This window comes from Numida meleagris, chromosome 6 (genome assembly GCF_002078875.1).
Source record: "Numida meleagris isolate 19003 breed g44 Domestic line chromosome 6, NumMel1.0, whole genome shotgun sequence".
NCBI lineage: Eukaryota > Metazoa > Chordata > Aves > Galliformes > Numididae > Numida > Numida meleagris.
Window position 1 is genome coordinate 45253236 of NC_034414.1, and position 27475 is coordinate 45280710.

The 27475-nt window shown below is 39.2% G+C and overlaps 1 protein-coding gene across 2 annotated transcripts; it reads right to left on the reverse strand.

Annotated features, from left to right (window-relative positions):
* Positions 1–25840, reverse strand: NRDE2 (NRDE-2, necessary for RNA interference, domain containing). Of its 2 annotated transcripts, XM_021402341.1 has the most exons (14): positions 25453–25830; positions 18869–18977; positions 17494–17682; positions 16396–16545; positions 15365–15827; positions 14775–15177; positions 11770–11903; positions 9640–9763; positions 8106–8281; positions 7038–7424; positions 5058–5986; positions 3025–3163; positions 1367–1438; positions 1–737 (listed from the first exon to the last, which is right to left on the reverse strand). In XM_021402341.1, exons 1-14 carry the CDS (start codon positions 25706–25708, stop codon positions 612–614), a joined length of 3657 nt encoding a protein of 1218 aa, XP_021258016.1. In that variant the 5' UTR covers positions 25709–25830; the 3' UTR covers positions 1–611. The 2 variants fall into 2 exon arrangements, 1 of the variants encoding a protein (XP_021258016.1); XR_002440346.1 differs by lacking the exon at positions 1–737 and having other exon boundaries at positions 1426–1438; positions 3025–3158; positions 25453–25840.

Sequence of the window (27475 nt, forward strand, 5' to 3'; positions counted from 1 at the left end):
TTTCAATTTTAAAAATTAAGGTATATATTTCATAAATATATTGAAGTGGTCATTTGTCAAAACATACCAATACAAGTCCATAATAGGTGTCTGTTGAAGAGAAGCCTTGGCTTTTACCAGCTGTTTATGAACAGATGTAACTGCTGCGTGACTCGGTACTTATATACACGCGCATACCAAGCTGAAGGAAATTACTGAGGTCTGCCAGCTGGAAGAGAGTGGAGTACCCATACAGCAGTTGTTTAGTTCCCGTGCTGCTCACCAAGCCGTAGTCGGCATGTACTGAATCTCTGCTGAACTCTAGGGAATGTAACTTCAAACAACAGAACAAGAAATGTGGGCAACATTCAACAAGCCTATGTTTGTAAGAGGGTATCCCGTGGAAATCAGCAACGCTTCAGTGAGTGGATGTGTTTTTGTGGCAAAGTGTGGTACTTGATCCCAGAATACTCACAGCTAGGAGAACTCCATTTTAGTAGCAATTGGTATAAAAACTTGGGTGAGGGGGGAAGTACATAGTACTCAAGTCCCAACAGAGTTCCTATTTGAAAAGAGAGTTCTAAGTGTTAGTTCTAGAACTGGCTTTGTATCTTCTTCATCCTTATCTTCTTTTAAACCTCTAATAGTAGATCCAGCTCTTCCATAGGTACCCGCACTCTTAATTCTTTTTCAGTCATGAGATCAAGCGTCTCCTGCAGCTGCTCAGGGAAGTACTCCACTGCGTCCATATAGAGTACCTAGAAAGGCAATGTGAGAATGAGAACTTTCATCTGCCATCTTTCTGCCAGAGCAACATGCAGAGGAGAAGTAGGCAGACATGCAAATAACCCTGCAGCAAGGACAGAAGAAGAATCACACGCTTCTTAAAATTAATAGAAACAACAATACTTCTGCATTCACAGCAACGTAGGTGTTTAACCAAGCATTTTCAGCTCTTACTGAGTAACTGTGTTTAAACAGAAGGTATTGACCAGGAGGTACTGGATCGTTTGCAGCAGATACAGACACCACTGGGGGAGTTACAGGTGCTCCTGAGCAACTTCTCTCACTGTTAGTTAAATGCATTTTATCTTGCCTATATGCTTCTGTGCTTATGATAAAACACGGTTTGCAAGACGCAGCAACTTCTGGGTCACGCAGCCAGGAATTATCTCCTCATTTCATACAGCACCTTTCTGTGCTGACCACTATGTTTGTCTCCAGATGTGTATCTTTTTTGCAGAAAATCTTACAGTAGTTCTCCTTCAGAAAGGTCTACTTTCATTTGCATACTGCTCATTATGATAAATACTAAATTGATACTTCAAAAGAAAATACAACTTCAAAAATTAGAGTAGTAATAGGCTTTTTTTTTTCCTGTGCTTACCTTTGCCCAAGGACAGTTCTGAATGGCTTTATAAAACAGTCCTTTACTTTTTTCTTTTTTTCCGACTGAAACCTATACGAGGAAAAAAATGTTCACATTTCAATGCAGTAATAGCTGAAATAATAAAACATCTGTATTTTGGACAAGGAAACCGCTTCTGTAAAGCTCAGTGTCCCTCTGCTGAGGAGCCCTTACTGCTCCACACAGTAACAGCTCTACAGCTGGATAGGTCACGCTGCAATCAGAGATATCTGAAGGGGGTTTCAGTGCTTTACTTGTGAGACAAATGGTAGAATAAAGAGCAGCAGGAAGAGTCTCTGCTGAATACTTCAGACACAAGTGCTGACTTCAGCTGAACTTGACAACAATATTGCAGTGGGCAAGAGTGCAAATCACCACCCCAAGCCTCCATCACACGAGCATCTTTGGTACCACAGAGTTGATAATGCCTTCCTTTAGCGCACCGAAGAGATGATACACACGTGCACTTCTCACTCGGTATAAGCTTGTTCCAGTTGGATCCCCTTACGTATGAAAATAGGTGAGTTAAATTAACGTGTCTGGAAGGAGTTAAAACTTCTCCCTTGATCCACTCAACCATTATAAGGAGAACACACCTATTATTTCTTTAAAAAGAGGCAGCAGAGGTCAGAATACTGACCCGGTCTGCTTAACTTCAGTCATCCCAGTTACGGGTAGAAGTATTTACAATCTCTTGAAGAAATCTTTTGAATTGGGCTGCTTTCAAAAACACCTTACAAAGGGGGGTTTTATGACAAATGCAAAAAAGCAATAATTCCAAGATACCAAAGATACAGCAAATGTGTGGAGACATTTGGAGAATAAGAGCTCTTTAGTCATGAGCTCACATTTTTTTTCTTGCTCTGACTACTGCTAAAAAACAGCAGATTCCTTGTCAGTTCCTAAAATCCAGAAATTCTTTTTCATATTATTGATACGGGTTGTAGAAACTAGTTCTGGTGTCCTGCTCTCCCTTTACTGAATAGCAATGCATTTCACTTACTGGAAGTCCTACTCTTACAGCTGTGCTGAATCCCAGCTGAACTGCTGGCTTGGCACTGCCGAGGCCGCAGCTGGAGTGCTTTGCCCAGCTCTGGGCTCCTAGCATAAGAGATGTGGACGTGCTGAAGGGAGGCCAATGAAGGACCACAAAGACTGGAACATCCCTCCCCATGAGGGAGCCTGAGAGAGCTGGGAGTGTTCAGCTTGGAAAGAACAGGCTCGGGAGGGAGTGTGCGAGGAGGACTGAGGCAGGTTCTTCTCAGTGGTGCCCAGTGCCAGGACAAGAGGCAGTGGGTACAAACTGGAACACAGGAGGTTTCATCTGAATGCCAGGCAGCGCTTCTGTACCGTGCAGGTGCCTGAGCACTGGCACAGGTTGCCCAGAAAGGCAAGAAATTGCTAGTGCCTATATTAAACCACACCGTCAGAAGCTATCGCTCCTTTTAATCCATGTGAATGAAATTTTCCTTAATATGTAGGCAAACAATAAGCAGCATTACAATTCAAAAATGTATCACCTTGAAAATGATATAGGCCCTGCTTTGCATTCCTTTTTTCATAAAGTATTATATATTCTGTGCTCATGAGAAATTCCAGATATGGTAAATACATTAAAACTGATACTCCCTTCTTACCAGGAAGTTCAAATACATTCTCCACAGCAGTGGACAGTGGGTACCGTTTTCACTCTGAATCGCATGTTCAAATAGAGATATAATCCTATTTGTTAACCCAGTTTCAGGAATAGTGGAATATATTTCACCAACATCTGCCCTGGAACACAGAGAGGGAAAAAAAAGAAAAACACAGTCACTTAAACACAAGCTAAAGACCACATCCAGATGAAAGAGGGCAAAAATCAAGGTACTGCCTCTGCTCACTTAACGCTGTCCGTAGGCAGAAGTTTTCACTTTATGCTACAAACTCTGAATGTTATAAAACATTTTTGTAGCACCAGCTAATCTGATCAATGATTTCTTAAGTAGGAAAACTCATTAAAAGCAGGCAAATGAAAGAATTTTTCAGTATTCACAGAAAAACTCCTTCAAATGGAGGAGAAAATGTCTCTGAGAACAATGATCTGCTATCATCTGATCTTACACCTCTTATCTTAGTCCTCATTCAAGATGATGCATCATTTGAAACTTGGCACAGCAATCCAAATTTGAGCCCATGTCAGCAAACTGCCTTTTGATGCCTGTTCAAGTTGACCCTGGCACCTCTGTGAGACCATTTTAGGTCTTGGATCAAGCCCTAGGTTACAGCTCTCAATCTCAACAGTGACTAAATAGAAAACCATTTTGTTTTTTACGGTTTCAAATCCTACGTGTTCCAGGCATAACGAAAGAGGGTGCATATTTTTCCCTGAACTACTTTCTACCTACAGCCCATACAGACTGCCTTATTTTTGATGTTTGCATTGGAAGATGGAGCCTGCAGCACTCAGGGCAGTATCACCTCTGTCTCTGCGCATTTTCCTTGACTCAGAGGTCATCTGTCTCTTTGGAGGAGGTCAGCTCTACTCTTGCAACATCCAACTCGTCCCTATAGAAATGTAATCTATGGGAACAGCTATACCAGCAGAGAATGATCTGGAAAAGAACTAAATGTCACAGAGAAAATAATCATTCTGGGATCTTAACATGAGTTTCTAGTAACAATAATGAAAACTCACCACAGTGTCAGTCTGTAATTAACAGTGAATCAAATTATAATCCTACTTTTTACATTGGGTGGCTGTAGAATTCTAATCACAAATTTAGGATCACTGACAGCTCAGGAATGCCGCTATCCTGAGTGCATGCCTGCTGCCAGACTGTGGCAAAGCATGAAGTGAGCACGCTGTCGTTTTAAAGTATGCTGACAATTCTGTGGTTTCATCAAGTGCTAATACTGGAAGCTTACAGCTGTGTGAAGCTTCAAAATAACATTTTCCTAGAAATCTCTGCTGCTATGGGCAGAAACAAAGAACCAAGCTGCCAACACTGGGGGTACATAGGTAGCACTAGAAAGGTTCCTCCAAGCGATGGGTAGGCAAGTTAAGGAGACCAAGCTTTAAGAATAAACACACACCTCTATTCCTCACAACTCCAACCCTTTCTTCCTTTTCCAAGAGCAAAACATCTGAAGCCAGGCCACACTGCAAATTCAGGAAATTTCCAGCCTCTTCTACCTAGCAACAGCCCCATATGAGAACTGCACTCTCAAGGACTCACTATGGAAACAGATCTGCCACAACTGTGCTGTGACAAAGAAGTGAAGTAGGGTGGTGAGATCAGCAAGAAGCTGTGGTGCAGCTCTGTATTACAGTACTTCTTGCTGGATGTACTGAAATGCAGCCATTTCTAAGCTTATGTCTCCTTTGACCATCTAAACAGAGAGAGTTATTTAAAAATTACTTAAAGATGTGCACCATCTTGATGTCAGTGCCAAGCAACCAAACACAAGCAATACACTATCTGATCCAGCAGAAAGGGCATGAGACTGTAATCTAGGCCTGTAACTCTGTTCAGGATTCTGTCTCACCGTCCAGCCTTGGACAGAGAACCCTCCCGAGTCACAGCTGCTCATCTGCAAAATGAGAATGATAATAGCATTTTCTCTCCTCTATAAAGCAATCAGGCGCGTTAAAAGAAAAGCATCATCATAATGAGCTGCAAGATATTACCTTTGGACATTCTCCATAAGTTTTTTTCTCATCTGCTCTGCTTGGATGGCAAACAGCCACGGCTCTAAAGAATTAGTGGACCTTGTGACACCATCAAAAAACCTTCGTGCCTTGCTAGCACTGTGAGACTTCCTCTGGCTCTGGATGTATGCTCTCCATAGAGCCTGGTTGCTAGGAAACCGTTTCAGAGCCTCTGTTAGTGCTTCTCGCAAAGGATTCAAAGGATAAACGCTAATTTTCATGTGGAATCTGAGTAAGTTTGCACGCAGCAGCGTGACAGCCTCGAGAGCGGTGGGAAAATGCTGAATGCTGGAAGTCTCTGCAGTATTTTCACAGTTCTGTGGATGAAGACCTTCAAGCTTTTCCAAAGCCTGCGCACATACTAATTCTGCAGCATCAATTCCAACAGTCAAATACTGGAACACTGTGTAACAGCCAACTAAGTTAACCAGTTGATTAGAATGACTGGCCCGATCCTGATCAGCAACGGGTGTTTTATTTAAATAATCTTGCAGTGCATGCTCATACGTCTTACGAGCTTTCAAGATGCTAACGGATAACACTTGTCCATTGTAGGGTACGTATGGTCCGCTTTCAGCCAATTTGGTCAGTATATGAACAGCGCGTGAGGTAACAGCTCCTTCTAGACTTTGCAGTAGCTCTGCTTCCAGCTGAGCATAAAGCAGACTAAGGCTGCACAGCTGGGGGCTCTTCAGTCCTCCCGTCCCTGCTGTGCAAAGGGCTGTGTCAAACACCTTCCTAGCATCGTCAGTGTTACCAAGCAGCCATTCCAGGTAGGCGTAGAGTTTCCACAGAGCAAGGTCATTTCGGTTGTCAGGTGCTTTAAGGAGATTCTTGGCCAATTTTTTACTTTTCCTTCCTTGAGCTTTCAACTTCTTCTTCTTTTTTGTTTGGATACACTGAACTACCTGCAGGGGAGAACAAACGCAACATGTTTTGAGAGAGGTGAGAGAAGGGAAACAAAAACAACAGCCAAACCTCACAGTATTTTTTTTTATTTCATTGCTGTCTTTGATTTCATATTGTTCCACATTTCACCACTGGCCAGATCTGTTGCTACTGAGTAAAGCTATCAGAGCTGTGTGTCGTCAGCTCCCTTCTACTCACCCAAATTATGCAGGCTTATCATTCTCATGCCTGGCACTGCATACACTGAATAGTACCAAATGCCATTCCTTTAAAAGGCCAAATAGTCAAAAAAGATGCTGCTAACCTGCAGCAGTTCAGAACAAAATAAGAGATGCAGATAGATGCAGCTTATGACCAGCACAAGTAAACCTTCAAGTAGCTTTCACAGCAGAAATATGTTTGGGGGAGAAGCCTGCATATTTCATTAGAGACCTTCTGGTTAGGTAGTCTTTGGGTAAGAGATAGGGAACTTCTCCGTAAGTTAAACACAATGTTAAACTTTCTCAAGCAATAGGAGGACAAACTTGACTTCTGTAGGCATCTATTTGAACAGTTTTACTTAACTAAATCCATGCTCAATGATAACGTGTTACTTCCTCCAATAACGCTGCTAATGTAACTTGTACAGGAAGTAGTGGGTTTCCTGATAAGGTGATGATACCATGGTACTGGGGAATATGCACTTTGAAGAATACTGATGAAAGTACCTGGCTCATACGCCTTGCCTTGTAAAAAACAACTTGCATCCATTCTTGTCTAGCACATGAAGTATCACATAGCACGAGACAATATACTAACGTCTATCTGCAAAAAACAATATACTAACGTCTAGACTGCAAAAAATATTTTATTCCATGAAAATACGCACCTATATAACACGGACTGAAGAACAGGGTTTGTTTCTTTCCTTTCCTTTTCTTAGTTGGCACTTACTACTTTGAATACTCAGTCCCGTAAGACTTAATTTTCCTCAGTATTTATTTTACTCGAACATAAACACACAAGAAAGTTACACATCATAAAAGCAATTATATGCAGATTCCTCCTTACCTTAGATATTTCATACTGTAACCAACAAATGGAAAGGTTTGATTTTTCCTTTCCTGAAAACAGTGGGGATAGAACATGAAAAACATTCTGTATGAACTCCTCTCCATCTTTACGGTGGCCTATGTGATGTCTCCTCCTTAGCATCGTGTCCATGTGACCAATACTGCTGAATCCAGAAAGTGGCATATCAATAGAAGTCAGTGGCTTTTCATCAGAAAGCACGTTGTCGAAGACGCTATTTTCATCCATGGCGATATAGAGGTTGGGAGGAAAGAGTTTACTTATACATGGAACTCCCAGGAATTGCAAAAATGAGTACACTAATTGATGCTGAATGTCTGGATTAGAAAGGTGGATTAAAGATGGCCCAAGATCATCAAATAATACCTAAAAAAAAATTCAAAACAAACTTAGCTAACTTCTGCAATCGAAAAAATCAACAAACCTAAACTTAAGTAACTAAAGAAGCTTTTGAAGCCAATAAAGATTTATAATTACTATTAAATAGTAAGGAATTTGATTCAAATTAAAAACAGATGAGTTAAACAAGCAATGCATTCTTTCGCTCAGATGGTAAACGTGCTACCAAGAGACTTCTTTGTCCTGGATTATCAAAGATCTCTACAGAAACCTTATGCAATAGAAGTCTAGAGAAGATATTGATTAGGCCGTTTAACACATTTTTATTTGAAAATCGATGTCTGACTTGACCCATCTCCCAAGAAGAAGAAATTTCCAACTATCTGACTTGAAGCTTACTTCAGGCAACAAAACCTTTGTTTATTTAGTGCAGGTATCTTTTTAAACACAAGATCCATGACATTTCTTATCTGTGACAGATGAGAGAAATCACAGAACAGCAAAGACAGACTGTTTGCCTACAGCCCTTTCCAAAGTTTACTGTAGCATCCGCAAGGACATCAGCAGAGTCAGCATCAAACCTCAGGTGAATTTTGAATTCCAAACAAATGAAAAAAAGAATTACTCCTTTAAAAACATCCATTGGCAATGAACCCAAATACAAGGGTAATTTTATAATCACCCCTTGTTTAGCTTTGTTATAGTGACCTGTCTTTCTGGATCTTCACAGTCTTCTTCCGCTTGATTTTTGGTTTTGTCTGGCCTCCAAGGTAACCAATGTCTCGATTCACGAGAATATTCAATATCCATCCAAATGTGCCACTTGGGGAGAGTTTTATCTTTTATTTCTTCATCCTCATCTATGTCTTCTTCTTCATCATCGTCTGAAAACAATTGAGGGCACCCCCCACAACACACTATTATTAAAGAAATGTTAACCAAATCTAAAGAGCAGACTTGACGTACCGTGTAACTACTTTGAAAATGTAAACAAATACAGTGCTAATAAACCAGGCATATGACAGAGCTGAACATTTTCACATCATAGTTCTGGGTTTTGATGCCAATTCTGTAAGAGTTTCCAAACTATTTGACCCAGTGAATCAATGTCAGCACTCAAACTTTCTAATAGGGAATAAAGTAAAATACCAACAGGCTGTGGAACGCTTGACAAACAGCAGTTTACAAGCAAGAGCCAAGAGCTATATTTTCATGCAATTTAGGTTCTTCACTTCATACCTGAGTGTGCCATCTCAAATGTGTTTTATGAATATTCACGTGCAAAAAACATTCTGAGAAAAATGCTGTAAGTAAAAAATATTATGTTGACCTCAAATATTAAAAACTACAATTGGCAATGTTGCTTTAAAATATCTAGTATTTTCAAAATTTTAAGCAACATGCAATAGGAACAACCAATGCGGTCAAACAGATACAAAAATAAGTGTTTAACCACACCCTACTTTTATGATGATCTTAGACAATTAGATGTTATTATTTTTTCTGTGACAGCAATACATTAATTCTGTGCTGTAACTGATAAGCACTTGTACGTTAAGAAAAAAATGTATCTGTTTAAGAAATAATCCTTGACATTAAGGGAAGCACTGTAGGTGACAGGACAGGGTGGGACGAAGCAGCAAGGAGGCGTTTTTTGCATCCCTTGTTGAGACAGCAACTTTCACTTCTGCATGTTCTCTGTCCCAGAAGTGCTCCAGTCAGATGAAGAAGCAATTCCTTTATTCTCTGTGTCACACAGAGAAAGGCAGCGTTTTCCTTTTATTGCTACTGTATTATTTACTGTAAGAAACAGAACTCTTCAGGCATACGCTCCTACAAACAAGATAATTAAACCAGGAAACGTATAGGCAACTGTCATCTAAATAGTATAATCCTACTTGCTCTATCAATGTGATAAAAGAATCCTCGGGGAAGTAGCTTCCTGCCACTTTAAATGGGCACAGGTCTGCACCAAGTAGTCACGCCTTTCAGAACAGAGTGCAGGATATCCCATCCCCTCCCGCTCAGTTCTCTGCCCTAGGAAGGGCAACAGCATTCCATAAACAATATGGGACATGAAACACTCAACCACATGTTTTGCCTCATGAAGTGCGATATAGTTCACCTTGAGCTTGCTAATGCTTCTATACAAAAACACGAGAAGAAATAGTTTGCATCATTCTAAATGAACTATTTAGAAGAACACGTGGACATACAACTACACATATTGACATGGGCATACCAGGATTGTCGACAGCAATCCAGCCACCCTTTTCTTGTTGGTGCATCCATGCTCTCCAGCCTCTTGCTCCTTTTTCTCCAATTCGTGGTTCTCCACTATCCCAAAAGGGTTCAAAGAATTCCACCTGTTATTTTCGGGCAGGGGGAACAAGAACAGAACATATTTAGAAAAATAATTTTTGCTATTGTACAGACACTGACTGGATCGACTTTAGTTGTATCTAAAGATTTTGTTAGATGCTGCTTGACAATCTGCAGCAACTCACATACTTTGGTTACGCATGTGGTACAGCACAGCCATCATCAGCTGTCTCATTAACATAACGATCATTGCGAAAATGTATTAAGCTTTACAGAAAGCAGAAGACTTTTTTTTGACAAATACCCCACACAGATTCTTCGCGGATAAGGATCTGAAGTCCCCAAGATGGGGCTTTCTGAACCCAAATTTTCCCTCTTCCCATCTTCTTTGGCTCCGTGAAGAGTTTGGTTAATGGAGTGATGATTCAGACAACCATACTGCTACGGTCAAATCAAAATGCTACAGTCAGACATAAATATTAGTAGACTGAGGTCAAGAGGAAAAGATCAGCTAAGCTCTCATCTCTCAGGTTTCAAGATGATCAACAATCTCAGGGCATTTTTCAGTGAGTCAGAAGTCCATGGTTCTAGTCCTGATTTTGTCAATGTGTGTATGCAATCTATCTTCTTTAGATTCAACTCCTACCCTGATTTCTGTATACGTAGCTCTAACGACCATCTCTTCTATTACTTGCTTCTGTTGTGTACCAAACCTTGGAACAGACATTGACATGGGACTCAACTACAAATATTAACCACAAAATTTACTCTAAGAAAAAGTAAGCATCAACATATCAGAAAATGCAGGGTTTACAGCAACTGCAAAAAATCTAATTTCTGCTCCTTATGGATTTATTCTTTGCACCAAGTGAGAAAGTGAATTGCGGAAACAGTACGGAGATAACTAATTAAAGACTGAGTCATAATGTTTCTAAGAGGGCAGAATTAATGTTCCACCAACTGTAAAGCTGGCATTTTTTTATTTACAATAATTGCACTTCCCAGGCTAGACACTGTCCTGCCTATTTGGGTTCATTTCCATCCTGCGTTCTTATGACTTTTTGCACACTACAAATAATCGTACCATTTTTTTAAGATTGGAAGTGCAACTCACTTTTTTTGTTTAACTATACCAGATCTACCACCCTGCACAATAACAGAAGTCTAAACTTTTGGCACTTGAAGAAGACATTGGTATTATCTAAACTCCAAGATCGCTTCACTGGCAGGCAACGGTGTTAATTTAGAGAGCAAAAAAATGGTGGCTAAGTAGCAGATGCTGGAGAATGTGGGGTAGTAAAAGGATTTCTTTTATTTTTACCCATTTTTTGTCACTTAGAGCAGGCTAACTGCCCAGCTGGTGCCCCTTTCCACCACTTGTTAAAAAGAAAGTAGCTGCCAGCAATTCAGCAGGATGACGCTACGCTGGCAATGGCCCACTCTCTGAATATTAGCTGACTGTTACTGGGGCCTGTGCCTGACAGTCTCCTGAGCAAATCAAGAGAAAAAGTGATGTAATACTTACATAGGATATGCTGAATGGACATGGGACAACTAAAAGATACTTTAAAGCACGAAGATGTTCCTAACGTAAATGTCAAAGAATTACTGAGAACATATAAAGGAGAACGTAAGAACAGGCTGCAAGAACTGTCTAGAGCAGAAGGCTCTAATTCATAGGTCCTATCAGCTTTCTCCATCAACAATAGTAACAAAACAACAACAGCTACTTTGGGGAAAAGCAGGAAACACACAAACTTCCCAGACTCTGGTCAGCCAGCTGAGTTTTCTCCATCTTTATTAGTAAGAAAGAGGACAAGAAATGACTGGTTATTTCACTTCCATTACATAGAGTGGAAGCATCAATTTAGCACACAGTTCCTGAGGACCCACAAGCATTTTTCCAATGCAGGCGCCGCCTTGAAGAACCACAAAGTAAGTTGTGATTCAAAATATTTTCCCTACGTCCTTAAATTTCATCAATATTTTTCTGCCACAGCATTCTCTGTAACACACAAGGACATAAACTCATTTAAATGGAAATTGCTACCTGTCCCTTTGTTGGCAGATCTTTTACACTGTCAGGTTTAAAGAAGGTGAAGTCAATCAGAGCCTGAAACAAAGACACCGCCTTCTCAGAATGGCCAGCTTGTCTCAGAAAGTGGCACTGCTGAATAAATATAGCTGTGAAGTAAAGGAGATGAAGTGTTAATATTTCAAAGAGACTTTGTTGTGAAGTATTTTATTACAGCCCACAAATACACAAAAACACAAATGAAGTGCTGTGCGGCATAGCTGTTCTGGAACGATATCAAAATCCAGAAGATGGGAATAACTGGCATCAACGCACGTCAAAACTGTTGTGGCCTGAGCAGTTTCAACACCTCTCCATTTCATGTCTTGATACACACGTAACAATGTAGGTTAATATAACTGATTCTGATTCTTTTAGCTATTTATATTGAGAAGTGGCAAACGTCTTACCCCTTTTGTCTTATATTCAGATTTACATCAGATGCATGCACATAAGAATTAGAATTCAAGTAAAACATACAGAGCAGGCATTCAAATACATTTTCCTGCAAAGCCATCAGTTTCTGATAATGAAGAAAGACTTAAAGAGATTCCTGAAGGTATTTAAACAACAAGAAGTGTGTGTTTGCACCTAACAAATCCTCCAAAGTATTTTAACCAGTTTAGACAATTTTCCTATCAATTCTGGTATCCGGTTGCCACTGAAAAAAAAATCGTTGTTTCCCAGCTAATGAACTTTGATTAAAATTTTCTGATTGAAGAGATCATCTCATCAGGACTTACAGCCAAACTGAAGCCAAAAATAAATGATAACCTAAGATTTTCTGCTCCATAAAAAAAGAAAAACATATTTGAAGAAAAACAAAGATTAGCATTTTTTTGGTGATAAATGCTGAAGACGTCATGAATAGGTATTAAATTCAGTCCACGATGTTAAGACACTTCTGCGGATGAACCTGAAAGATGCAGATGTTTCTGCCCAACCCGTACAAACAATTTTAAAAGTAGGACTACCTTCCCACAGCAAAACCTGAGAATGCTTATTTTCACTTGCTTTACATTAACAGATCCTAGTAAATTTAAAATGTAACAAATTATATCAAATATTTTGAAACCCGGCCTATAATTTTAAAATAAAGCTTACCTACTTTCTTAATGTTTTTAAAAAATTATTTCCTAGTATAGTCCTATGCACCGCACTGAACTGCACACTAGATGGCACAGTCCAACACTATTTAAAATCAGCTCCTACATTTTATCATTATCAAAGGTCAAAGGTTGAAGATAGAGGCCTACCGTACATCCACAGTGCTGTTTCCTCTCATAACTAATTTGCAAAATTCTTAGTACATTTATGTTAACTATAAATAAATAAAATTGTGATTTTCCTAATAAGTATACTGTCAGCTCACGAATTGCATAGGTGAGGTACTAAAACAAGCAAACAGAGAACCAAAGCATCTGTCAGACCAAGAAAATTCCACACTGGAAGTTTCTCCGCTCCTATTATTTGAATTCCAAGGTGCAGTGGGGAGAGGGAAGTAAGAAATCCAGGAAGACAAAGGAAACCAGAAAAAAAACAAAAAGGGGAAAAAAGAAGTCCTCAACAGTGCTTGTAAAGAAATCACTACGGTGTTAATACGTAAGTAGGAATTAAGAATGAACAGAAACACAAGTTGATTTTCTTTTCAAACTAACTATAAAGGTAGACACGTCAATAAACAAGTTTTCCGAAAAAGGTCAATCAACATAAAATTATTCAATTAGTTAGAGAGACAATACAAAAAAAAGTTTCTCATAGCAATTATCACGTCACATATGTTCTGCACAGGGAAAAAATGAAGGAAAAACCATTCTGTTTGAAAAATACAGAAGGCTGAATAAAACATTTGTCCTGAGAAACAGGCATTGCAATTGGCATACAAAGTGACTGAAATGTTAGAAATCAGAGACAGTCAGACCAACTAGAAAATACTGGCAGTACAACAGCCATACAACAACCACCTGCCAACACAGGACTTTTCCTTTACAGCACATTTTCCAGTGCTTGATCTAAGATGAATCAGAAGAAGACCATAAGAGATCTGAAATTGAAAATAGTTTGTAACCCAGCATCTCAGTCTTAAAATCCCAGACTGGATGCTGTGTAACAGCATCATTTCTCAAACAGCAGTTACAGGATTTGGACAAAAATAGAGATTTCTTGAACTATGCCATGGATGAAGAAGCATGGACTACGTCACAGTAGACAAATAAATCCAGATTCGTGGTGACACTATTCTTTCCCGCCCTCAGCGCATTCATAGATTAATGATCACAATGACCCTTTGAGGTAGAGAAGCATAATTGAAATGGGATATGTTACTTTCATTTGGCTCCGAATAAATGTAAAGGCTGTGCCAGAACTGAGCAGAACCTGCTTCTTCCCTGGATCCAGTCCAGCATCCTAACAATCTGACTAACTTTCCTTCCTGGGATAATTATATAATAAACTTCAACTTGTAGATAAACACGTATAATAAATACAAAAGGCACGATCATATGGTATTACAGCTCAGGATTCTGAATCTACTAATTGGGACTCTCAAGAAAAATTCTTATTAGCCTTCTGTTTTCTGTACTAAAGTAATTAATGAAAAACCTTTTGAACAAAAGGAACTGTTTCTTTCACAAGCCAAGCTTCTACTTTTTTCTTTTTTTCTTTTTTACACGTTTTAAAGATAAAAGCGCATCTCTTGCCTGTTGACTGCATTTCTTCAGCCTTTCAAATTTGTACTATAAACCACTCAGCGCATCAGACTTTTCTGGATGTTATATTGCAAATTCTTCAGGGAAAGGAAGCATCTGCTACATCCATATTTGGGTGGAATATCTGCTTTAATTCTCAGCTAAGAACTCAAGATTTTGAAGAGGAAAAAAAATTACCAAAATAGATAAGAAAATCTATTAATCTAGGGAATGTAGTTAACTCCTATGAAGACCTTTCCAACCGTAACTGGAAACAGAGAGAAGGAACCTTACCAAGCATAGCTTCTTCTGTGCCAGGCAGTGGAGGATGTGATACCATGCTGCCATCCTGTACAGCTGCCAAGGTAGTCAAACATTTTCCATAGAGGCTATTGATTTTTGAAACAGAAAAGGTACTGAACTGACTTTGACAGAACAGAAGATATTTCTTCCACAGCTCTGGATTATTGGGATGTATGAAAATTAGCTTCTGCCATTCCTTGATCACAGCTGGTGGTTCCCAGAATTCTGTGCAAACGTTCAGCCTGGAGAGTTTCAGATCAACGTTACTTGGATTGCTTTCAATTGCCCTCTCTAAAATAGCTAGTTTCTTCTCTAGGATTAACTTCAGTGATTTTCTTCTTACTTCCTGCTCTCCCATACTGGCATAAGGGCTAGGTCCTCTCATTAATTCATCCTTTAAACAAAACAAAGATCACGACAAAATTAGGAAGAATCATCATGAGAAGACACATGCTGACACTTGTGAAAATGAATTAACAACTCATTCTAAGTAGAAGATTCATAGTCCTAAATAAAGGAAAATGAAATATAATGTTTGTGTTCTTATTACTCTGAAATAAGCAATCTATCAACATACATACCTGAAACGAAACAAATTCCATCCAAGCCTGAATATCTCTTGGGTTTTCTCTGACTTTCTTATTATGTTCTTCCACTTTTGTCATTAGAATGGGGTTAACATTTATCCCAGGCTCTTGAAACGTCTGCTGCGTATTTACAGGCTCATGTTCTTCACCTTTGTACCCTTTTCCTTGTAGCCACTCTGTAGTTGATGCGTCATAAATCCCAAGAGGATTTACCTCTGTTGTGTCAGAAGGATCACTGGTTTCCACTTGGAAAACTGGTATAAAGGCAGTTGGGTCAGATGGAGAACTTTTACTGCAAACAGGAATCCCATCTGTGTTCAGTGTCTTCACGTTGTTCTTCGAGAAGTAGCGCTCAGGTCGCCTCTGCAATTGCTTCCTTCCTGATGTTGGACTGTCCCAAGCAATACACTGTTTCTTTGCATCTATGCCAAGACAGGACTCTCCTCTCCTTTTGTATCTTAGAAGGAAAAATACAATTAAACATCTTCTAAAAGACTCACTAGAAAAAAATAACTCATTTTTGAAAGAAAACAGGAAAAAAGTACATAAATTCAAATTGACTCAACGCTTGCATAGAGCTTCAAAAGTGTAAGAACTTGGCAACTTTTTTCTTATTTAAGGCTCCAATTTAATTATTTTTGCAGTGCCATCAGGACATTTATTATCATTCTAAGCTTCCTCTCAGTTCAACACTATCTGTCATGCTTGCAGAAGAAAAACTATTTTTTCCTCCTATCACTTTAAGCCATCCATGTAGACAATCTTGGACATAGGTGAACAATATTGTCTACAACAAAATGAATCCTTAATAAAAATATGAAAATGTACTTTATTACCATTATTTCATGGCATCTTTTAAGATATTTCCACCCAACGCAAAGTTAAACTTTGAAAGAAGCTATTCAGGTATTTTCTCATCTTCATACAAATTTGAATTGTCAAACATTTCACAACCAGTCTCAATTTAACAAGCTTTGCGGTGATTCCATGACAGTTTGAATACCAATACAAACTGACTTATGTACCTTGCAATATCCCCTCGATACAGGGATTTGTAGGCCCAGTTTGCAGGGTCTGATTTTTTGTCTATTCTGAAAGTTTCTGCTGTGAAAGCCTGGACATCATCAAGCCAAACAAAGCGGTTGCTGGTAAGATTTGATGTTTTATCATCTAGGCTGATAAAAACAAGAAGTATATTCAAATTATTCATGTGCATATTCAGCATTTACAAAAACAAGAAGCATTGCATTTCTGTAGTTTACAATAACATAATGTACACAAAATCATGGTACTTGATTCCTTATTGCAAAGTCAGTCAAACGCAGGGGAAAAAAAACAAGCAGAAATACACTAATAGGGCCATCAAAACAGAACACAAACAATTCTAGCATTTCCAAGAACTGGACTGAAAAGTAATAAACAGATTTCACCAATCAATTTTTTGATAAATTATGATTTTAAAACAATACTTTATTACTTTTCTAATTTAATTGTCGTAATAAGATGCTACAATAAAGAAAAAGAGTTAACTTATAAGAGGATTATAGAATCAAAGAATGGTGGTATTGCAGTAGACGCTGAAAAACAGCATTTTGTAGCCGACCGTTTGCTCTATCAAACAGCGTTCTTATGTTCTTTGTATCTGTTGTAGTTTCCACTAATAAATAGGAGGCATTACTTTTGGAGCAACCTACGTACATAAGAGAATTTAAGTGGAAATTGCCACCTGCCTGAGAACTACAGGAAACTATGAACTTCCAGTCTGAATTCAACACAACTTTGTAACTTAGTGGCTGAGTTTTAAGCCCTGAGAAGCTTTCAAAATTTTCAAGATGCTTACAAATACTCAAAATATGTCTCCAAACATCTTCCAAAATGTTTCATTGCAACCATGTTTTGTTTTAAAGAACAGCACTTCACAGAATATTTTAGTCACAGTATTTCAGAAATGACTAAACAAGTGTTCCCAGCCCTTTCCCGGTGCTTCAAACATAGGTTTGATCACTTAAAGCACAGGGAAAAAAAAACAAACATCAGAGGCAAGAATCTCATTCATTAGGCAGAAAAAAACAAGTGAAAAATACAATGAATTTCCATCTTGTATAGTTTTAGTAAGTACGTACCTTGCTGCTGCTTTGTCGTTGATGCGCTTAGTGTCCAGGTCTGATTCACTGCTACTGGAGCCCCCCTTGGATTTCTTTTTTGTCTTATAGTGGTGATGCTTTTTCTTTTTCTTTTTCCTTTTCTTACTTGACTTTTTCAGACTCTCATCTGTATCACTTTCCCCTGATAAATCTGATCTTGAAGGACTCCTGTGTGGAAACAAGTAAATGTATCTATCTATACTTAGATATCTGAGTAGTAAAACTGTAAAGAGGTATCACTGTAAGAAAGCTCATAATCATGTTCCCCTTTACCTTTATTCAGCCTGTACTTTTGGAGAAGAGAGTTATCAGCAAGCCATACAATGAAATACAATAAATCTGCAGTAAATAACAGATAGTAATAGGCAACAGGATTTTTTTTGACATATTATTTTGCAAAGGTGAATTAAGCATGGTGAGTTTATTATATCATTCTATTTGAAGGGTAATCTGTAAATTCCTTAGTTTTGTGACATTAGAATTCTGAAAATATATTAAAAAAATAGAATACATGACTGATAAACAGAACTGTGATGGCATTTACCTCAAACAACACATGCAAATGTAAGCAGAAGCATATGGAAAGATGTATTCAACTACGATTCTTATAATAAAGACATTCTGTCTCATTCCCACCAACAGTCAACATAAATGCGAGAGCTCGTATCAAATTAAACATGACTAAGTTTTCATACTTGGCAACTGCAACTGGATTCCGTAAATTATTAGGTTTTAGTTAGAGTCTAGATATGTCAAGTATAGCAACTATTCTAGCAAAGGTACTGAAATCAACCGGTCCTTCAGCAAATATGGTGTGCAGAGCACATTTTTGTAAAAGAATAAAATCAGGCACTTCAGCGATGAGCACGCTCTACACAGCTGCACAATCTGATACACTACATATCTCATTAATTCACATCTTTAACTAGTTCTTAAAAAGTAAAATAATTCCTATACTTGACTGTGAAATGGTTGATTGAACTGGTTTTCACAGAATAATCACAATGATGATCCTTAATCTTTACATTATTTCAAGGGTCACAGGAAATTCAGAAGCTAATGAAGAATCATCACTCAGCCCCCTTTCCATGCCAAAATAACAAAGAATTAAATGTAGCTGTGAGAAAACGAAAATGGGAATGTAATTATGTAAGTATAATTTCTCATTATTTTAAGTTAAAGGACATGGAAGAGTTATTCATACTTCTATATATGAGTCAGCTCAGGACTTTTAAAGTAGTGAACAGTGGAATGAAAAGTGGCACTAAAAGCTCCTGATTTTGGTCTCACATAACAAAGGATAAGCAGGACGTAAGAAAGAGGCTATTTAAAGAGATACTGAAGTATAGTCTACCTTATTAGTGGTGATTTTTCAGGGGTGAGATTTGCAGCTTCTGTACTGCGCTGATGCAATAACAGGGCATCTTCTGTAGAGAAGCTTGGGTTACTAAGCCAGTCCAATTCTGCAGGTAAAAAGGAGATCAGTGCAAGTTAACTTGTGGTGTTTTTTTAAAGTCGGGGGGTTAATCCAGTCAACAGACAGCTACATTTGCAGCAGATGTCACTAAGTCATGAGGAATAGCTGAGCACATTGGAAAGCAGCCCATCCGATTTCCATTTAGCAGAACACTAGGTTTCAACAAGCTAAAATGTTTAGGAGCTGGAATCTTCTTGTGACATCAATCTAAACTTTTAAAAAGACGCCATGTAACAATACTTAAAAGTTCATAGTGAAAGCAGATAGCACATTTCATATACCGCTATATACTTGGAAAAAAAAAAATCTCTCCCATACTCATTTAACAGATAAAGATTCTAACTTGGAGAGTAAATTTGAAAAAAAATAGAAAAGGATATTTTTACTTGAGAGGTGTTGTTAATGAATGTAATGCAACATATACAAACTTAGAAAATTACAAAATATACTTCACTCACTGTACAGAAAATATACTTAACACTATTGTACTGATAGGGACAACCATTACTGATAAGAATACTCAAACGTTTTATGCAAAATCAAAACATTTCAGTGGATTCTCAGTTCTCTAACCACTGTAATATCGTTACCCTTTGAAATTGTGTGAGAAAAGGCTAATTGACGTTTATTTGGATGCCTTAGTTGGCATTCAGCATCTAGACCTCAACCATTTCAGTCGTCGGGTAAGGTGCTGACAGGATGTGGAAGGTGTGTTTTTTGCCATAATTTTACTGATATTAAAAATTCTATTACCATTTTCATAAAGGAAATTTCTAAGCGCGTGAAATTTGCTAAGATTAAATGAGGAATGCTATTTAGCAGAAGCACAGTGTTTAACAGCAGCCTCGATGGTGCCGCTCCATGGGAGAGGACAACAAAAGAAACGCATTTCATCTCCATGCTCTTTACAGCCATTTTTGCCTCCGTGTTCTTCCTGTCACATTCTTGTCTTTGTGCTTTTGACTACACTGACCTCTAATCCTTAAATAGCACTAACTCACTATCTGCCAAGCCATACATCTCTCCTCCTTCAGAAGTATTTCTTTCAGAAATATCTCTTCATACCAAGATGCTTTCTCCTGTCTCGTGTCTCTGAATTGTTGTCCACAAAAGGCTTTAAAATGGAGCAGGCTACAGAGCAGCTTGCTAACCTAAGATGAACTCTCAAGTCCCTATAATCGAGCTGAGCTCCATCCTCATTGCCCAGGAGCTGGGCCCAGCCGCACGGCAGCACCCTGGGGAGCGCTGCCTCCCAGGTCATGCTGAACCTCCGTGCTGGGGAGCCGGGACACAGCCGCACTTCCCAGTCCGATGCAACCCCCTGCACAGCACCGTTGTTCTCAGCACACCGAAACCTAACAGGTTGGACTGAATGACAAGAACTCAGTCTAATGTGATTGCGTCCTTCTACCTGGCAACTGGAATCACCACACCTGAGGCAAATATTGCCATGCTTTGTTGCAAATCAGAACGAGAAGCTTTCTTTTTTTATTTCCCTCCAAGGAAATTCCACAACCGTTCCATACATGAAACACACAGGACTAAAATTCTAACATCTGAAAACTACATCTCCAATTGAGATAATTCAGTAACTGTCGCACAGCAGAGTGCTGCCTTGCACATGAGATATCTCGAGTATATTAATTAAACATAACGTTGATTTTAAAAATTACTATCTTCCATACATTCAATTATTTCTGCTCATGTTGGTACTGAAGAAGCAGTGTAAAGGAATGCGGGAACAAACTGCAGCCCTACAATATTTTTCCACTGGTCACACTCTGGTGTTCCTTACACAGACAAATTCAGAGAAGATAAATCAGCCCAGAGCACTCCAGATTTAATTAAGTATAACTAATATGTACATAAGGCCTTTTATTTACTTACAGAAATAAAGGATAAGTCCAATTCCTTTAAAAAGAATCCATCGCTGTTTAGATTTGCATAGTATCACCCAGATCCACCCAACAAAACAGGAAAAATGACTGGTTGGAAGTCACCGGTGTAAAGGCGTATGACTACAAAAATGTAACTCATTAGCCAGACTGATCTCCTCAAAATCATTATGTCTCTTTCAAAGACATTCAGAACATATGTAATTTGTCACTGGCTGGATCTTTAATAATGTACTCCAGGCAAGAAAATATTCTCTGCAGCATTTGATAAACTGCTGTTTCCCTTTCCAATATGTAATAAGTCATTTACTAGTGTTATTTATTTTGGCAGGAATTAATTTATTGTAATATAGTTCTGTACGGATTTGAATGAAGTATTATGGTTCGAAACCACTTGAAGTATATTAATACCGATACTCATGACACTTAATAAAACACTGGCTTAAGCTTGTCAGGGAAAAAAGGTAAGCCAAAGCAAAATGAAGTTAAATAATTTCTTTTAAGCATACAGAACTGTTGGGATGAGATCCAGAATTCAAGACTCACAGTATCCGGATCACTAGGAAAAAAGTCTATGACATGTTAAAAGACGTCAAGATCTTAAACATGTTCTACATCACAAAACAGGTTTTTCATCAATTTCAAAAACATAGTATCTGGCCCTCCAAAAATTAATGCAGGTAATGCATTTTTCAATATTACTTGACCATATGAACATATTAGATGCAGAATGCCCAAACAAGGAAAAAAATGTCTGTGTACTTTTATAACATTGAGAGTTAAGGCATTATGGTTACAAATAATTTTCAAATGGAGATACAGGTCCTTAGCAGCACTAAGAGCGTCGGTCTTAAAAACTAACACATCAACAACAACAACAAAAAACCCACAACCCACTGATATATATCTTTCTTCAGTTGCATAATTTGTTAAATCACTGTTCATTTTATCAGTTTAATCAGGAAAGTAGTAAAGCTTCAGCTGCTTTAAAAGAAACAATAAAACCTGGGGCTGATCAACCATATAAAGTTTGCCGAGGCACAACACACTCTTGAAGGCTACAAGCCCGTCCCAGCAGCACCTATACCTGATCTGTCAGAAGAGTGGAATCCTATCTTTACACTTCTCTGTTTAGAAGGCTGACAGGAACCACATTCTTACATGAAGAGTGAGTTGGCAAAACTCCCACTTTTCCTCCTCCCTCGAAAGTCAGCAAATTAATCTTGCAGCTTGCAAAAGAATGAACCCTGGATTTCTGAGCTGTATCCTACATCCTTTACACTGCTCACTGCTGCCACAGCTTCAGGAATTACCTGGGTTGTCCAGACCCTTCTACTTCCCCACATCGCTTCACTATTGCCTGGGCAGCAGGCAGCCTGCACTGTACCAGATGTTTATTAGTTGGCCAGTGCGTGTATGACCATTGCCAAGCAGCTTAATTCATGTTACAGCCTCTCTTGCAGCAGTGGCACTTACACAGATTTCTCTTTTCTAAGCAAGTGTAGATTTTTGTCGATCTCTGGTTTTGCCACTTTTCACTCCCACTCACAATGAACTTTACTGAAAGGGTTAAAACTCTTGAGGGGAAGAAGAGAGATACTGAGGGAGCAAGCCAGCAGACAGCAAACGTGAGATTCATTTCCCTAGGAAATCTGCATTAAATATAGCAAAATAACATCTACTATCATCAGTAAGTGTTATTAACAAACTTCTGTTATTTTGACTTAGCATTACCTGTGAATATCTGTTACTCCCTTACTGATGTGAAGTCACTCCCTAAACTCGGTGCAATATGCTTACAGCAGTGAGCATAAGCAGAATAACATTTATGTTGATAGGTCAAATGAGCCTTTCGGTGCCTTACAGAAAGCTCACCTTGAGAAATGGGGTCATAAGCATCAATTCCCTGACTGCCTGTAGCTTCATTCTACCTGAACAGATGAGATCAAGCTGCATTTTTTAAAAACTGAAGAATCACACTGCAGGCATAAGCCCCTGTAGCACAGTCAAAATGTCTCTGCAGACACATCAGGAAAATGGTTAGAATTCTCCAACTACAGTGTTTTCTGAACAATTTAATCAAACTGACCTAATACTCTGGAAAGAACTGAACCATTTTTTCCATTACACTACATGCAAGCCCCAACATCCTTGTAAATCTCTCCAGTGAATCAGTTAGCTGGATACAAACATTTCAAGCATCAAAATGGATTCCAAACTTTAAATCCTACCATCTCAATGGTTTTGCTTGTCAGCTGTTGAAAAAGCTTAGTATTCTCACAAACAGACCTATGTCCTGAGAGAACATAACAAAAGACATACTTTGTGATAATATGCATGCACTTGTTATTCCTCTAGAAGCAATCCAATGGCATTTTTCATACCTTCCCAAAAATAATTAAAAATAGTAACAATTACAGTGCATGTCTACAGAGACAATTTTTAAGAGTTACAGAGTTGTGCAAAGACCTTTTGCTGCCTTTCAGAATGCTGAAAGTCTGCTTTCGGCAAAAATCACTGCGGCATCTTAACCATAAAATATTTTGGATTGTAAATAATGCTGTGCATTATACTTACTACTGTTGGTGGGGTTAATTATTACCACTGCTCTGTTCAGTACAGCTACTGATACATTTGTAATCAAGCCTTTACTGAAAACTAATTAATCTTGACAATATAATTGTAAGAAAACATATACAAAATTACTTTGAACTCTAGAAGTGGCTGCAATTCAGCCATCTAGCAGGACAGGATGAATGTACAGCCACACTTCTGTTTCAGAGAGCACTTAGATTTATATAAATGGGTTATGAAAGTTTGTAACAATGTCAGACAGAGGTCAGAAGAACAAAACAGGGCAAGAATGTTTACATTACTATCTCAGCTTTTATGATAAAATGACTAAGCAGTCCTGAATGTATCACGTTAAAAGCCACGTACTCAGTGATCTCTGTATCATGATGGACTTTGGCTTCATATCAGCTCTGAGGAAACAGAGCCATCTATCAGAGATACTGAAGTTGCCCATCAAGTTCTCAAGTTCTCACAAGCTGAACGTGTGAAATTTGATATATATGCCACCATAAATGTGGTTCTGAGTTAATACTTAATTTTTATAACTTATACTGAAATGTGATACTTGAAAACCAAGTACAAAAGTGGCTAAAACATAAAATGAACAAATGATGGTCCTTAAAGTTATGTCAGTAGTTATACGAAAAACATCAGATAGACCAAAATATAACTCATAAACAATGAAAAAAAAAAAATGAAAACTAGACCTGAAACTAAGTCTCAACATCTTTTCCTGTGTAACTTGATCTTCTGGTCAGGCAGTCTGTGGTGACACATTCTGAGTGACAAATCTTAAAGGGCTCTATTATCAGAGTTTTAAAATTTAAGCAGAGACCTCACTATTAGAGAAATCTCACTGCACCTCTGCTTGGCACAGCAGCTCCTCTGTTCCTAGAAGCTATAATTTGGGATCTTGTTCAGTCCTCTGTTCCCTACGCTAAGTGTAATTACCAGAAAGGCTCCCCAGCACGGCTAACGCATCTCTGTACTGGCAGAGACTGCAGTACCAACAGCTGCAACACCATCAGGGAAACGTGGAAGTGGTAAGGATCTGGCAAGAATCTAACCCAGCCTGTATTCCTAAAAGCATTACAAACTCACCGTGATGACTGGACCAAGTGTATAAGAAATCTACCCCAGACAATTGTCTTTGAGCTTCCCCTTCACCATATAGAGCTCTTTACTCATTTTATAGAAGCATAACTTACTAGACAGCAACCATGGCAGTCAGAAATACAAACTGTATCATCATTTCAGTAATAATCTTCCAAAAATGATCCTTTGCAGCTAAGAATGTGACTAAGGAATTTGAGATAACACTGTAAGTATTCTTTTTTTAAGCTATCCAGGCTAGAGGGGGAAAAAACATTCATTTGCTGCATAAAACAAACCACACCTTCTCTACCACATACAAAGCTGATGTGCATACACCTTCCAAAGATGGGCATTTCTACAGCCATGCCCGCAGCACTACCAGGAACAGCTGGGATCAAACCGAGCACACCCACAGCACACTGGAGAACTACCAATGAGAGGCCAGCACCATTTTGGCGGCGACGTCCCTATTTCGGATTCTCTCAAAATTTCCATCTCAAAAAGTAACTTTATTCAGAAGCACGATGACTTTATTCAACCTGATGCAAACAGTAAGCTTTCTGTCGGAGCTTTCCTTGGGAGAGCACAGAGGACAGCTGCTATGTACCAGCACCGCCAACGGAGCACACGCACACGACCTGCACGCGGCAGGCGAGGGAGGAGCCAAGGGCGAGGGAGGCTCCTCCCTATAAAGCAGCCCTCACGGAGCGCTCTCGGCCTCGGTTGCGCTTTCAGCTCTCCGTGGACCCTACAAGCAAACTGCTGTTGCTGCGGGGCGCACGGGACCGGCCGGCATGGCGCAGGAAGCTCCCTGTAAAAGCGGAAGGGCTCAGCAAGGCCGGGCCGGGCCGGGCCGCGGCGCGCTGCTGGGAGGAATAGAATTCCGCATGACTTTACCTTTCCTGGAGCCCTCGCTGCTGCCGGCTGGGAGCTCCCCGGGCTCTGGGGCATCGGCGAAAGCTGGGAACAAGGCCATGTCCCAGCTCGTCGCCCGTAGTACCTGCCCAAAGCGCCCCGCGGAGCGGCGGAGCAAGATGGCGCTGCGGCGCCGGGCATGCTGGGAGGTGTAGTCCGCCCGCCCGAGATCCCAAAATGGCGGCGGGAACACGGGTTTGCCGAAGGCAGGCAGGCTCGGTGTTGCGGGTGTCCGCATTTTCCGAGCTTCTCCTGGCGGGACTGCTGTTCTTCCCGTACGCAAAAGTTGAGGATGAAGTTTCTACAGACAGAGGCAGTCTTTCCTTCCCCACCACCCCATTTTCCCTCATGCAGCACGCTAGGAGTGAACGCTGATTGCATGTCTGCCTGGCCAGAGTCTATCCCAAATGGCGGTAGCAGTGGCTTAGGGGAAAAATAACTATCCCCACATTCAGTAGTTCATACGGTTTCTAACCAGAGATGATATTCATCGTATAGATGATAGCAGTAAGCAAGCCCTCCATAAAGGAATTAGGAAAACAACAAACATTTCTTTCTTTCTTTTTTTTTTTTTTTTTTTTTTTTTTTTCTTGGGCAGAATGTTTAATTACTATATGCACTGTCAGGAAAAATGCAAGCATCCGTATTCACTCTCTCCACACAATTTTACACACCATTAAGATACTTCACTTCAGTTTTTTATCTTCTGGACAAACAGCTCTGCTTTTTTTTTTTTTTTCTTTGGTTACCAAAGCCACTCCGTACTGTTGTCGTTCTTGGATTTTTCTGGTATTTCTCTAGTTTTTCTAACTGCTACTCTAGTACTGCTGCACGGACAGAATTTCATGTAGTAATTAAGCTCTAGGCATACAAAAGATGCATGTATAACAGGAAATTATAATGGCTGGTTTGATCTCCACTGCTTTCCCAAAGCCTTTCGGTGATTGTTTCTCTTTTTTGCCTCCCCAGAGCTACAATATCTCTTAAGAGCCTATTCCTGAGTTACAAAAGATACTAAGTATCTATTGTGTACAGTCATTAGAATTACTTTTCTGTATACTCTCCTAAACACTTACCACTTAATCTTTTACTGTTACTTTATACTTGGTTTGTGAAATACTTCAGTAACCTCTCTCAGTCAGTATTCCAGTTGATTCCACTGAATCCTTCCGTACAATCTGCAGACTTTGTCAGCTTTATGTTCACTGCCTTTCACAGCCTTTTGTAAATACTGAAGGGTCAGATCCCAGGGAATTCTGTGGGTGACTTACTCCTTTCGAAAACTATAAAACTATTCCTTAATCCTTGTTTTTGACCTTTCATTTAGTGTTACTCTATAAAGTATTATTCATTTTTTATCAGCAGCAGAGAAGAATGTGAGACAGTGGGAGAACAAGATTCAGAACAAAACAGTAGTCATCATAACCGGTAGTCTGGAAGTCATCAAATGTGTGTGGTTAAAAGGAGCAGGGCCTGACTGCCAACTTGGAAAGAACAGACTTTAAAATTTATCCTCACATGCTGGTGTTTAGCAGTGCTTTTGTTCAAGTATGTGAACATCTGCCAAATTTTGAAGTAAAACATTAGAATGTGAAAAATGTAGCATGTAATATATATAAATATATATCTACCTGAAACTGATACAGAAATTAGGAAGAATAATCTCAAATAATCACGTTGCCAATTTGTGACCAAATTCTGAACAGGTAACTTAAGAACGAATTACCTTATCACATGCAATTTCTAGCCTTTTTCCTGGGGTGGGGGGAGTGGGGGGCAGGGAGAAAGCCTATGTAATTCTATGTAATTATGGTACTTGAACAAGCACTTGTCCTTCTGTCTGCCTGGTATATTTTCTCCAGGTATTTTTAGAACTCATGACCAATTTCAACCAAATTTAACTGGAGGTTACAGGTTATTACATTACTGCAAATTACATGAAAACAGGTGGCAATTTGGAGTTTTCCTCCCACTGAAAATCCTGCTCTAATGTGTGTGCAGTTCT

Excerpts from the sequence above, each read along its gene's own strand:
- NRDE2 (XM_021402341.1), bottom strand. The coding sequence starts at position 25,708 with ATGCGGACACCCGCAACACCGAGCCTGCCTGCCTTCGGCAAACCCGTG. Across the intron at positions 15,828-16,395 it reads TATCGAGGGGATATTGCAAG|ATACAAAAGGAGAGGAGAGT; the intron begins GTACATAAGTCA and ends TTTCCTTCTAAG. Across the intron at positions 7,425-8,105 it reads GTGAAGATCCAGAAAGACAG|GTATTATTTGATGATCTTGG; the intron begins GTCACTATAACA and ends ATTTTTTTTTAG.